At 44.6% G+C, this 12,634-nt stretch overlaps 1 protein-coding gene across 1 annotated transcript; it reads right to left on the reverse strand.

The window, feature by feature from the left end:
* Window positions 1–153: 153 nt before the first annotated feature.
* On the reverse strand, window positions 154–11,998 carry LOC127575513 (probable G-protein coupled receptor 139). Its single transcript, XM_052025447.1, is given in 3 exon segments — window positions 154–2,176; window positions 11,921–11,950; window positions 11,953–11,998. Coding segments are annotated over 3 exon segments (1,053 nt in total). The 3' UTR covers window positions 154–1,199.
* Window positions 11,999–12,634: the final 636 nt, after the last annotated feature.

Raw genomic sequence — 12,634 nt, forward strand, 5'->3', positions numbered from 1 at the left:
ATGGACAGTCGATGTTTCAGGTTGAGACCCTTCATCTGGACATGAAGGGTCTTGAGCCAAAACACTGAATGTCCGTTTCCCTCGACAGATGTTGCTCGACCCGCAGAGTTCCTCCAGCACTTTGTTTGTTGCTCCAGATTCCAGCATCTGCAGTCCCTTGTGTCTCAATATTAAACTGAGGCCCGGTCTTATGCACTTCTGAATGTGAGCTGGGGAGTTACTTTCTATTGTCCTGGCTTAGGATACTCAGCCTTTAACATCCTGTCCTGATTAACAGCTGTTAATGGGATCTTTCTGTGCACACATTACTTTTCCATTTTTCCCACAACGCTTCAAATGTACTTCATTGGCTGCTAGGTGCTTTGGGATGACCACAGTCCTTGGCTGGGTGGGCTCCTGAATTAATACCGCCTGGTTAAAATTAATCAACCTCAACAAGTTGGAGCTCAGCAATAAATAAATTCATCGGTCATGTGTGGCAGTGTGAAAGTAGTAATGAAATACCACAACTTAAACAAAGCAGTACATTAAGCAAAAAATGCTGGAAATATGCTGTTGGGCCAGTGAATAATATCGCAGAGGCCTGATTAGTTAGTGTTTGGGTAAATAAGCCATCTTCAGACAAGACCTGAAACATTAACTTTCCTCTTTCTCTCTGTGTACACTGACCGACTCCAGCATCATTCTATTTTGCTTCAGATTTCAGCATCTTTCAGTTTCTACTTAAAACCAAATGAGTGTAAATCGCTGTTTACTCAGCCACAGAAGCACAAGAAACTGCTTGGTGCGGTTGGCTGAGTTCCTGTAAAGACAAACAGAAGGAATTGCCGGAGTCTGAATGTAGAAACTCTGGTCTCAAGGTGTACACAATAGGCCTACAATTGCTTTTCATAACTAACAGCGTAGCTTCAGCCATTCAGACCATAAGGCACAGGAACAGAATGAATGTTTAAGGCGATGGATGTGATAGCAATCAAGCAGGCTGCTCTCTCCTGGATGCCGTTCAGCTTCTCAAGAGTTACTGGAGCCACACTCAACCAGCTAAGTGGAAAGTATTCCATCAATTTCCTGACCTATTCCTTGTAGGTGGAGAAGTTGGCTTTGGGGTGTCGGGAGGTGAGTCACTTGCCACTAGATACCCAGCCTCTGACCAGTGTTTATGTGGCTGGTGCATCTGACTCTTTGGTCAGTGGTGAACCCTAGGACCCAGCAACAATTACAGGCCGTTGAATGGGGGCACCCTGTAGGCTGTAGACCTTCAGTGGGGTGTTGGAAGTGGGGGCACCGGAAGCCTGAGTTCTGCAGGTCAGCACCAGGAAGAATTCCCTGCGGAATGGCTTGCTGATGAGGCAGTAGAGGAGGAAGTTGATGGCAGAGTTCAGCCACTGCAGCATAATGCCAATGTCCGCAAAGAAGTTGATAAGCTGGCCGTAGTCGTTGCGGTCGTGGTCTGGCCTGTTGTAGGCTGTCCTCAGGATGCAGTAGGTGACGAAGCGTGGGAGCGTCAGGAGGACGAAGGTGAAGGAAATGGTGAAAAGGATCAGGATCGACTTCTTCGCCAGGTTCCGCATGGTAACGCCGTTTATCGACCTCAGCTGCTCCTGAGTGAACATCTTGGAGGCTGCATGGAGCTGCTGTCCAATGAGGATGTTGAAGAGGATGAGGAGGATGTAGGGGATACCTCCCGAGACCAGCGTGTGAAACCAAACCACAACGGTGGAAAAGAAACTATGATTGTAAACACAGTTGGGCACCTTCTCAGTCTGGTTGGGCATGGTGGAATTCAGTAACTCTGAGCTGTAGATCCAGTAGGCTGGAAGAGCAATCAGGTGAGAGACCACGGTGACAGTCAGGATGACCCTGACGGTGACTTTAGTCTGGGAGCAGGCCTGTCTGGGTCGGGTACTCCTCAGCACCAGGTAACGCTCGAAGGTGAAAATGATCACAATCCACGTGGAGGTGAAGACAGAGCCATACTCCAGCACCGTGACCAGCCCACACCACGGGGAGCTCAGCCAGAAAGGGCTGGGGTCCAACCACACCAGGCTCAGGTCAATCAGCGCGCCCCAGAACAAGCACAGGGTGTCTGCAATGGCCAGTGAGATCAGATAGAGCCTGGCGACCATGGACATCCCACATCTTCTACTATAGATGGTGTAGATGGTGAGGAGATTCGCTGCAGGGAGAGAGAGAATACACACCATCAATCATCTTACTGTAGAAGTAACACAGATTCAATAAAGGAACAACCATATGATAAAACAACTGGAGGAACCCATTGAGGAAAAAGAAAATTGATATCCCAAATTACACAGAATTCACAGGCCATTCACCCCAAATACTCGTGCTCAACACCATCCAACTTTGTCTAGCCCCATCCGGAAATCCTTCTAATTCCTTTCTCCTTACCAGGGATTCCTGATACCGACATCTCTGCTCTGCCCCTTCACCAATCCAACCAGAGTGCATTCCACATTCCCTCTGTAGTCCTAGCATCCTACGGCACAAGAACAGGCCCTTTGGCCCACCAGATCCATGCCAACCATCCAATGGCCATTAACCGAGTCTCATTTTATTCTCCCCAGATTCCCATCAATTCACCCAGACTACTACTCACCTACACACCAGGGACAATTTATGGTGGCCAATTAACTTCTTCCAAGCTCTACACTTCACAGATTTTGTTCATGACAGCTTCCTGGCTTCAGCATCTCCAGTTCTGACGTGCTCCATAGAGCTTTTGATAACATTCTGATTCAGGTTTCTAATCCAATATAGGGCTTCTGTGTCTACATTCAGATCCACAACCCAGAAATTCAGTTTTAAAGATGTATTTCCAGCCACTGGATTGACAATAACGCAGAACTCTAATCAGGTTCCAGATTAACCAAACCAGCCAGCAGAAGTGTCTGCTGCTGAATATTTGCTGACAAAATCTTACTGAGGTCACCCACAACAGTATTGGGCAATGCACCCTCGCTTGACTGTATGGGTCCTCGCTTGTTGGGAAGTGTGCAAGAACACACATGCATTCAAACACAGACAAATGAGCACACACACTCACATACAGTAAAACACACCAATCCACAAGCACGCATGTGCACAGGTGTGTAGATGTATGTCTGTATATGAATTTGTGCATGTACTTATGATACCCTAAAGAATATGTTCAGTCTCCTGAACAATTACACCGACTTTAACCACTTTGGTGTGTGTTTAAGTATGACCGTACATAAGCATGCGCTTGTGCATGCATGCTAAATGCCACACATGCATATATGAAGAATAGTGTTGGTCCATTTTGTGTAACTGCAATACACTGGCAGCAGTCTGAGAGTGGGGAAGGAGTGCAGGCAGGATAATGTGAAGGAGCGAGGAATTTTCCCCACATGGACATAACTTTTACTGAAAGTTTTAATGAGTATGTATATATATACTTCTATTAGTTTGGTTCATAATTCTCCTGGTTTGGAGATTTTGGAACAGCCAGTTCGATTGCTTAATCTTAGGTCATCCACATTATAAATGCCATGATCTCACTGTTAGACTGCAATAGCGGATTTGCAAAATTGCAAAATTCATCTAACTCACTGGCTGGACAGAACAGGAAACTGTGTTAATAGAGCTGACTAATCTTGATAATTACTTATGTCACAACTTAACCGACAAATTAGATGCCAAATTATGTTTTTATAAAATGCCTTAAAGCCTATGAAATGGATTCCTATTTTTTAATCTAGACTAATGAACATTATGGAGTGAATGCTGGGGTCAATGTCAAGCGAGTTGGATCACTAAAAGGGTCTAGGGATGGTGTTAAAGGATGCAGATAAAAACATGTTTAATTCCTCTGGTGACACTTCTCACTGAGGCTGGAATGAAGAAGATGTGCTCTGAGTCTTACCAGATGAATGTACATTTCACTACATTTGGAACATTACTGCTTGTTCAAAAAACATTTTGCTGCATTTGTTCAAGCCAAGGAACCAAGCCAAGAAGCCAAGGCCAAATGCAGTAATTGAACTTTTGAAGCTGCATTAATGGATTTGTGAGTCAGTGTTCCTGACCTATGAACTATTGCCCTGTTTATTCCTTGAGGTTTAATCCCTTCTTTCATTTGGAGACTAAAGGCAGCTTGGCTTGATGGATTGCCAGTTTCATTTTCAGGCCACTGGGGTAAGTTAAGACAAGCTTATGCACTCTCAGTTGTGTAGTGGTTAGGCTGCTGGGCTAACAGTTGCAGTTCCAGTACCATAGATCCAAGAACGTTGGTTTGAATGCCACCACAATAGCTGGGGTGTTTAAATTCAAGCAATTAAGTAAGGATGGAATATAGAATTATAGAGTACTACAGCATGGAAACAGGCCCTTCGGCCCACTGTTAGTATGACCCATTAACACCAATCCTACACTAATTCAATTTTAATTACAAAAAACGATTCTTTTTGGTGACCATGCATGGACCATGGTGACCAAAGAGTGGTGGCCATGAAACTACCAGATTGTTGGACAAAGCCGAGTGTCCTTTCGGAAAGGAAATCTGCTGCCCTAACTCTAACCCTTTCTGGTGTACGCTTTGTAAACACCACCTAATACAAACCCAGTCAACGTAACCTCTCATCATATGTCAGTCCTGACGTTCCAGGGTTCTTTCAGGTGAACCTTTGCTGCACTCCCTCTATGACAAGTAAATTCTTTGGTAAATAGACCCAAACTGCACACAACGCTCCAGGTGTGGTCTCACCAAAGCCCTGTATAATTCTAAGAAGACATCCTTGCTTCTGTACTCAAATCCTCTTGCTGTGAAGGCCAACAAGGCATTGCTTTCTTACTTGTTTAATATATCTGCATGTTTGCTTTCAGTGACTGGGTTTAACACTCAAATCTCTTTGTACATCGTGATACATGGTACACCTTAGTTACATAGATGGGAAAAGTTTAGGGGGATATGGGCCAAACACGGGCAAATGGTACTAGCTTTGATGGGAATCTTGGTCAGTATGGACCAGTTGGGCCAAAGGGCCTGTTCCTGTGCTGTAGGACTCTATGACCACTTTGACTCTATCAACAATTTCCAATGTAATTCCACTTAAATAGCTTGCTCCCTTTCTGTTTTTCTTACTGAAGTGGTTAACTCCACATTTATTCTATATTACACTGCATCAGCCAGGTTTCTGCCCACTCACCCAATGTGTCTAAGTCACCTTGAAGCCTTGTTTATTTCTATTTTCTGTTTCTTGCCTGTCAATCTTCAATCCACGCCAATGAATACCAAAAATTCTGCAGCTACTGGAGTGCTGACAAAGGGTCCCTAACCTGAAATGTTTCTCTTTCCCAGATGCTGCCTGATCTGCTGAGTGTTTCCAGCATTTTGTTTTATTTCAATCTGTGTGAATATATTGCCCCAATATAAGTTGTTTGAATTTTTCAGGCTTGTGTTTATGTGGGACTTTATCGAAGACTTTCTGAAAATCCAACTGCATCATATCCACCGATTTTCCCTTGTCTGTTCCTACCAGTAATATCCCGAAAAAAACTCTAGTAAGTTTATCAAACACAGTTTCCTTTCCTGCAGCAGTGGTGCAGCTCATAGAGTTTGCTGCCTCACAGCTCCAGTGACCCAGGTGCTGTTTGTGTGGAGTTTGTAGATTCTTTCTGATGATCATGTGGGTTTCCTTCCACATCCCAAAGATGTGCATGTTGGTGGGTAATAGGCCACTCTCCTCCCTTCTCTCCATCCCACAATGTCCTTGCGCCATCCTTCTTCCAATAGTCTTTCTCTAGCTCTCCATCGACCAGGACGACCACTCAGAGACCAACAATCTCTCCCGTTCTTCCTTGATCATCTTTCTTCCTCTCTCCCACTTAGAAATTTCCTCCTCCATTCTTTGCTCTCTCCTATCTCCCCTCCTCAACCCAGCATCTTCTTTCCCATCTCAATTTCCCTTCTCCCTTAATCTTGCCCACACCTCATGTACATCAAGAGAAACAAAGGGCTGCAGATGCTGGAATCTAGATGAAAGACACTGTGATGCTGGAGGAAGGGTCCCGAAGAAGGGTCCTGACCTGAAACGTTGACCGCCTGCTTTTCTCCACGGATGCTGCCTGGCCTGCTGACTTCCTCCAGCATCATAGTGTTTCTCCCCATGTACATCAATATCAGTCTTCCTCATCTCTGTGCATTTATTTCCCCCTCCCTCAGTTTAAATAGAAGATTTATTACCAACCGGATATTTACATTTTCACAGTAAACATTCACTTTTATGTTATTAATGCTCCTGCTTACAGCAATCATTGAGTTTTTACCTTGACTGCTAGTTCTGGTTATCTGTGCCTACCTCTTTGACTCTTCCTCTCCTCTGACCTCTCTCTCCATCGCCTGTGACATTCCCATTCTCAATGCTGGCAGAGCCCACTCAACACTTGCAAAAACCATTGGAACCATTTTCAGCCAAAAGTACTGAATGAATGATCCATCTCAGCTGCCTTCCGTGGATCCTCCTGCCCGTACAGGAGCAGTCTTCTACAACTCCAATGACTCCATTTAGCATCCATAAAAACCCATCTGGTTCACTGATGCTCTTCAAGGGCAGTAACCTGCCACCCTTACACAGTCTGCCCTCTATGTGACTGCAGACCTACCAATGTGGTTGCCTCCTTAGTTCAGGGACAATTAGGGATGGCCAGTAAGTACCAGGGTTGCTGGCAATGCCCACAGTGCAATAAAGTGGCAAGTACCACTGACCTGCTCACTGCTGCTAAGGTTGGCTTCAGCCAGGACCACATAGCTCTGCACCCCATTTCAACATTGACCCAAACATAAACAGAAGAGATGTATGCCAGAGATATATCAGTATCAGCAAATGAGCTATCAGTAGATTAGTATAATGTGGGTAATCTTACTGTAAAGTTCATTAGAATCTTTAATCCACTTAGATGAGAAGTATAGCCTCCCCTTTGCTGGTCTGGCAACCTGCTCTCACACTGCATAGTGTGGAAAGGGATGGAAATCTGGCACTGTACAACTCAGAACAATGTCTGGAAATCCCTTTGAAGAAGAGCCATTTGTTCTGGATGTTCTTGCCTAGAATTAGTAACATTCCCTTAACACCTCGGGTTAAACAACAGATTTATATGAGGGATTTGAACCACAAATCATTGTTTATTCTACAGTAGCTGTACCAGGCCAGATCTGGAGACAGTTGCTAATCATCTCTGAGGAGAGTTTGAGAAATCATTTGGTTTATAGTAAAGCAGTTAGGAATGCAAGGAGGCATATTGGGAGAGATGAGAGAGAGGCCATAACCCGTAGCCAACACTTCTCATTACTGAGCAACCTGGTGTCATGCACAGGGCTTTGTTAAATTAATTTATGGGAAAGGTCTGCCACTGATGAGAACGGGATTTATTGCCCATACCTAATTGCCCTTGCAAAGATGGTGGTGAGCTACTGCCTTCGACTGCTTGCAGTCCTTCTGATGGAGGTACTGCCACAATGCTAAAGAATAGGCAGTTCCAGCCTCTATGGACCAGGGAGCGGGGTTGCTCACAATAGAAAACCCAGTCACTGGTCTGCCCATAGAAAACACAGCACTTAATTACTCACTGTTTATATTCATGGCTCCCCGCAGTTCATTTACTTTTATATAAATGTCCTGGAGGAGCTAGTGGAGTGTAAATTATCCAAGTTTGCCGATGACATAAAAATAGTGAAGTGCATGTTGGAAATAAGGATATTTTGAACTCTGCAAAAGGATACGGATATGTTGACGTGAGTGGGTGAAAAGCTGACAGATCAAGTTAATGTGGGGAAGCGTGTGATCCTGAACTTCGATAAGAAGAATCTAAAAGACTATTACCGAAATGGAGAGAAATGTTATGGAGGGATCCAGGTGTTTCTTGTGCACACATTGCAAAAGGTTAGCAGGCAGATTGGTTAGAAGGCAAAGAGCCAGATTCACCTTATTGCAAGAAGGTTGGAGTTTAGAAGCAGGTATTATGCAGGGCATTGGTGAGGTCACACATGGAGCACCATGCGCAATTTGGTCCCTTTATTTAAGAAAGGATATATTGGCATTGGAGGCAGTTCTAAGAGATTCACTGTGCAAATTTCTGAGGTGAATAGGCTGTCCTATCACGAGTGGCCAAAGAAATTAGATTTTTTTTTTGGAGTTTAGAATGAGGAGTGATCTTACTGAAACATAGAAGATCCTAAGGGCGCTTGACAGGGTAGATGGCGAGATGTTTCCATTTGTTGAAGAATCCCATAATGAGAGGACGTAATTACGAGATAAGTGGATGGCCATTTAAGACTGAGGTGCAATAGAAACTTCCTCTTGCACAGGGTGATGAATCTCTGGAATTCCCTCTGGGCACGTTGCAGCCTCTGGACTCAATATTTAATTCTACAACTTCAGGTAATGTGTATCAGCCATCCATCTGTAGTATTGGCTCAGCTTGTTTTATTTTCCTTTTTTCCTTTCTCTGGGAATGGAGGACCTGCCGGGCATGTCTTCCAGCTCCGCATTTCGCAACTCCTACATTGTTTTGTCTAGGTTCTGAATCCCTAACTGCTCCCATTCACTCATTGACCTGATAACCTTGTGTATAGCTTATCCCTATGGTCACCCCGGTTTTGCCTTATCGGAGACTTCCATCCCTCCCCCTCCCTCCATACAGCTTAACGAGGTCGTTTTGTTTCCTTCTCAGTTCTGTCAAAGTGCCTCCAGCCTGAAACATTAACTGTTTCTCTTCCCACAGATGCAGCCTGACCTGCTGAGTATTTCCAGCATTTTCTGCTTTTATTGAACGTTGCAGAAGTTACAGGTAAAACTGCTGAAGAACATATTACAAATGTTTAAAAGACATTTGGACAGGTATATGCATAGGAAAGGTTTAGAGGGATATCGGCCAAACACAGGCAAATGGGACTAGCTCAGATAGGCAACTTGGTTGACATGAACGAGTTGGGCCGAAGGGCCTATTTCCATCCTGTACAACTCTATGACTCTGAGCCCTTAAGGCTCAGGAGGAGAAAATACTACAGGAACTGAAACAAGATGGGGTGCTGTTAACATCCAGCACAGTCAATGGGCAACCCTGCGTTTGTAGTAAGAACAGAAAATGCCAGTAACACTCAGCAGGTCAGGCAGCGTCTGCGGGAAGAGAAACAGTTAACGTTTTGGGTCTGGGACCCTTCATCGGTACTGAGAAAAAGAAGAAACAAGTTAGGTTAGGTAGCAGAGAAAGTGAAGAAGGGGGATGGGTAGAATGAAAGGAATATCTCTGATAGGGTGAGACTAGATGATCTAGTGTGGCAGTTAAGAAGGGGTTAAAATCAGAATAAGCTTCTCTGTCTGTATAACGTGTTACTAATGGTAAGGCCCTGGAACATGCCCAGCAGTTTAGACTGTACAAAAACACCCAGAAAGCAACCGAATAAATTGATGGCAGGCAAAAAAGACCAATTCTGATACAAACAGAAAAAAGAGATTGAATTATTTAAAGTTGGAGAATTTGATATTGAGCCCTGCAGGCTGCAATGTGCCCAGGTGTAATTTGAGGTCTTGGTCCTCACTGTAACAGTGCAGGAGGCCACAGACAGAGGCAACAGAGTGGGATTGGGATGGTGAATTCAAGTGGCAGGTAACCAGAAGCTCAGCATCACTCTTCCAGACCTGAGTGCAGGTGCTTCACAATGTGATTACATAATCTGCATTTGGTTTCTCCAATGTAGAGGAGGCCACATTGTGAACATTAAATGTGGTTCACTGGATAGGAAGAAATGCAGATGAATCACTGCTTCACCCAGAAAATCTCTTTGGTTCCTAGGTGCTGGAGGGGAAAAGGTGAAAGGACAGGTGTTGCCTTTCCTGTGGTGCTTGGAAAAGTGCCATGCAACTGCATATTTTTAGATAAGATATCTCTATTAGTCACATGTACATCGAAACACACAGTGAAATACATCTTTTTGCGTAGTGTTCTGGGGGCAGCCCGCAAATGTCGCCATGCTTCCGGCACCAACATAGCATGCCCACAACTTCCTAACCTGTACGTCTTTGAAATGTGGGAGGAAACTGGAGCAATCCAAGTGAAGCAATAATTCACTTGCAATACTTTCTAACGTTTGCAAAAGGAACAGAGGGTTTGTAATTAGTCTAACCACAGTCTTGTGCATATCCAAGAATACACCTGACATTTTCAGAGGTTTTCACCTGACATTTTCAGGGGTGAAGAGGTTTTTCATTATGCCACCTGGTTCTTAGCTAATTGTCTGTGCCTTTTTGACCTTTCTGCTCTCATTTCCTCTTATTCATTTTATTGAGACCCCTGGATAATCTTAAACCACTCTGCCATGTCACCTTCTCCTACTCTGCTCTGACTGCTCAGGAACATTCACCTGCCTTTGATCTACATCCCCTAACACTTTCACATAATAAATATCCATCGATCACAGCCTCGGAAATTTCTAGAGCCCTTCAGAAAACAATGGCTGATTTCTCACTCACCAACATGTGAAATCATACTTCCTGACCTCCTGTGCTGTCTACATAGAGTTTGTGTGTTCTCCCGCTGACTCCATGGGTTTCCCCTGGGTTTTCTGGTTTCCTCTCAGGTCCCGAAGACATGCGGGTGGGTTAACTGGCCATTGTGTATTGCCCTTCAGTACAAGTAAGTGGCAAAAGAATCCAAAGGGAGTTGGTGGGCACATGAGAGGGAATAACTCATAGGGCTACAGAGAAAGAGGAGGACTGGGTCTGATGGGATTGTCTGATGGGAGCCAGTGTGGACGTATTGGGTTGAATGGTCTCATTCTGCTTTATGAGTATCGATCAAGTTTTAATTCTAGTTCCATCTGCAGAAACTGCAGAGAGTTGTGGACATAGCCCAGTGCATCACAGACACCAGCCTCCCCTCTTTGGACTCTGTCTTTACCTCTCGCTGTCTTGGTGAAGCAGCCAGCATAATCAAAGACCCCACCCACCCAGGTCATTCTCTCTTTTCTCCTCTTCCATCAGGTAGAAGATACAGGAGCATGAGGGCACGTACCACCAGGCTTAAGGACAGCTTCTACCCCACTGTGATAAGACCAGTGAATGGTTCCTTTATACGATGAGATGGACTCTGACCTCACGATCTACCTTGTTGTGACCTTGCACCTTATTGCACTGCACTTTCTCTGTAGCTGTGACACTTTGTACTGTTATTGTTTTTACCTGTACATCAATGCACTCTGTACTAACTCAATGTAACTGCGCTGTGTAATGAATTGACCTGTACAATCGGTATGCAAGACAAGTTTTTCACTGTAGCTCAGTACGTGACAATAATAAACCAATACCAATCTCCCTTTGGGTTCCCCACCACAGGAAATGGTTCTCAGTCTTTACTACCTGACTTTGATAATACCCTCTCTCCTAAGGGAATTCAAGCCCAGTCCATGTAACCTACCCTAACCTGGTATCATTTTTGATGAATGCATGTTGCCACTCTTCCACAGACAGTGTATGACCTGCAAACATTATGGAGCCAAGCTATCGAGCTGCAGATGTTGTTGAAGACAAGTTAATTGCTTGGGATGGGGTATTTTCTCCTTCTTTTGTATGTAACAAAATCTATAAATAAAAGGTTGCAGTTGGTCCTGATGCAGGGTTTAGACCTGTAATGTCGAGTGTTCCTCCTGCGCCCCCCCCCCCCCACACTCCCTCACCCACAGACGCGGTTTGACCTATTGAGTTCCTCCAGCAGATTGTTTGCTGTGCCAGAGTCTCTTGTGCCTCCAGGTTCCTAGTTTGGTTATTCATAATATACAGGGGAGGTCTACTTCTCACTCTCCCACTCTTATGTTGCCTGAATTGTTTGTCTTGTTTGCCCTTGGTCCTTGTGATGCTTCGGTGGGTGCCAAATCAGCAGGACTTACCTGGGATTCCAACGGCACACAGCGATGGTAATAGATTTTCTGTGCAGTGACAAAGGCATTATTCAGGCTGGAGGCCATGTTTGGTGGACAGCTTCCTTCCTCAGGACTATTCAAGACACCTCATCCACCTGAAAAGAACATGACTCAGTGTTAATGCGAGATATCTACACTTTGATCCCAGCATCTCCGTGAACTGAGGTTTGCACAAGAGAAAGAAACCTAAGTCTTGTCCTTTTCAACTCCATGTACAATCAGTAACGACACCTTGAATTCCCTAAAGTGGCTGCAACAGAGTAAAACATCCTGGCTGGCACCAAACAAAAATTTGACCTACTACAGGGAGATATCATGGCAGATTTGATCTGTACCATTGATTTTAGAGATAGGTTTTAAGGAACATTTTAACTGGAAGAGAGGGAGGAGCAGAAAGGTTCAGAGAGGGAATTCCAGAGATCTGGGCCTTTGCAGCTGAAGACAAAATGAAACTACACCAACTACAATATTAAATGTAAGGATAAGCGAAGATGGACAAGAGGCCAGAGTTATGGGAGTGCAGAGGTCTTGTAGGATGGAGGGGGAGTTTGTGGGGGGGGGGGGGCTTGAAGAGACCACAGAGAAACAATCAACTTTTTTTGGTTTTCATTTTGCTCCCCCTGCACTGATGCTCAGAAGGAAGAGACATGAGCGACTCAAAACCCGTCACCATTACCAGGG

Source organism: Pristis pectinata, chromosome 10 (assembly GCF_009764475.1).
Source record: "Pristis pectinata isolate sPriPec2 chromosome 10, sPriPec2.1.pri, whole genome shotgun sequence".
Lineage (NCBI taxonomy): Eukaryota > Metazoa > Chordata > Chondrichthyes > Rhinopristiformes > Pristidae > Pristis > Pristis pectinata.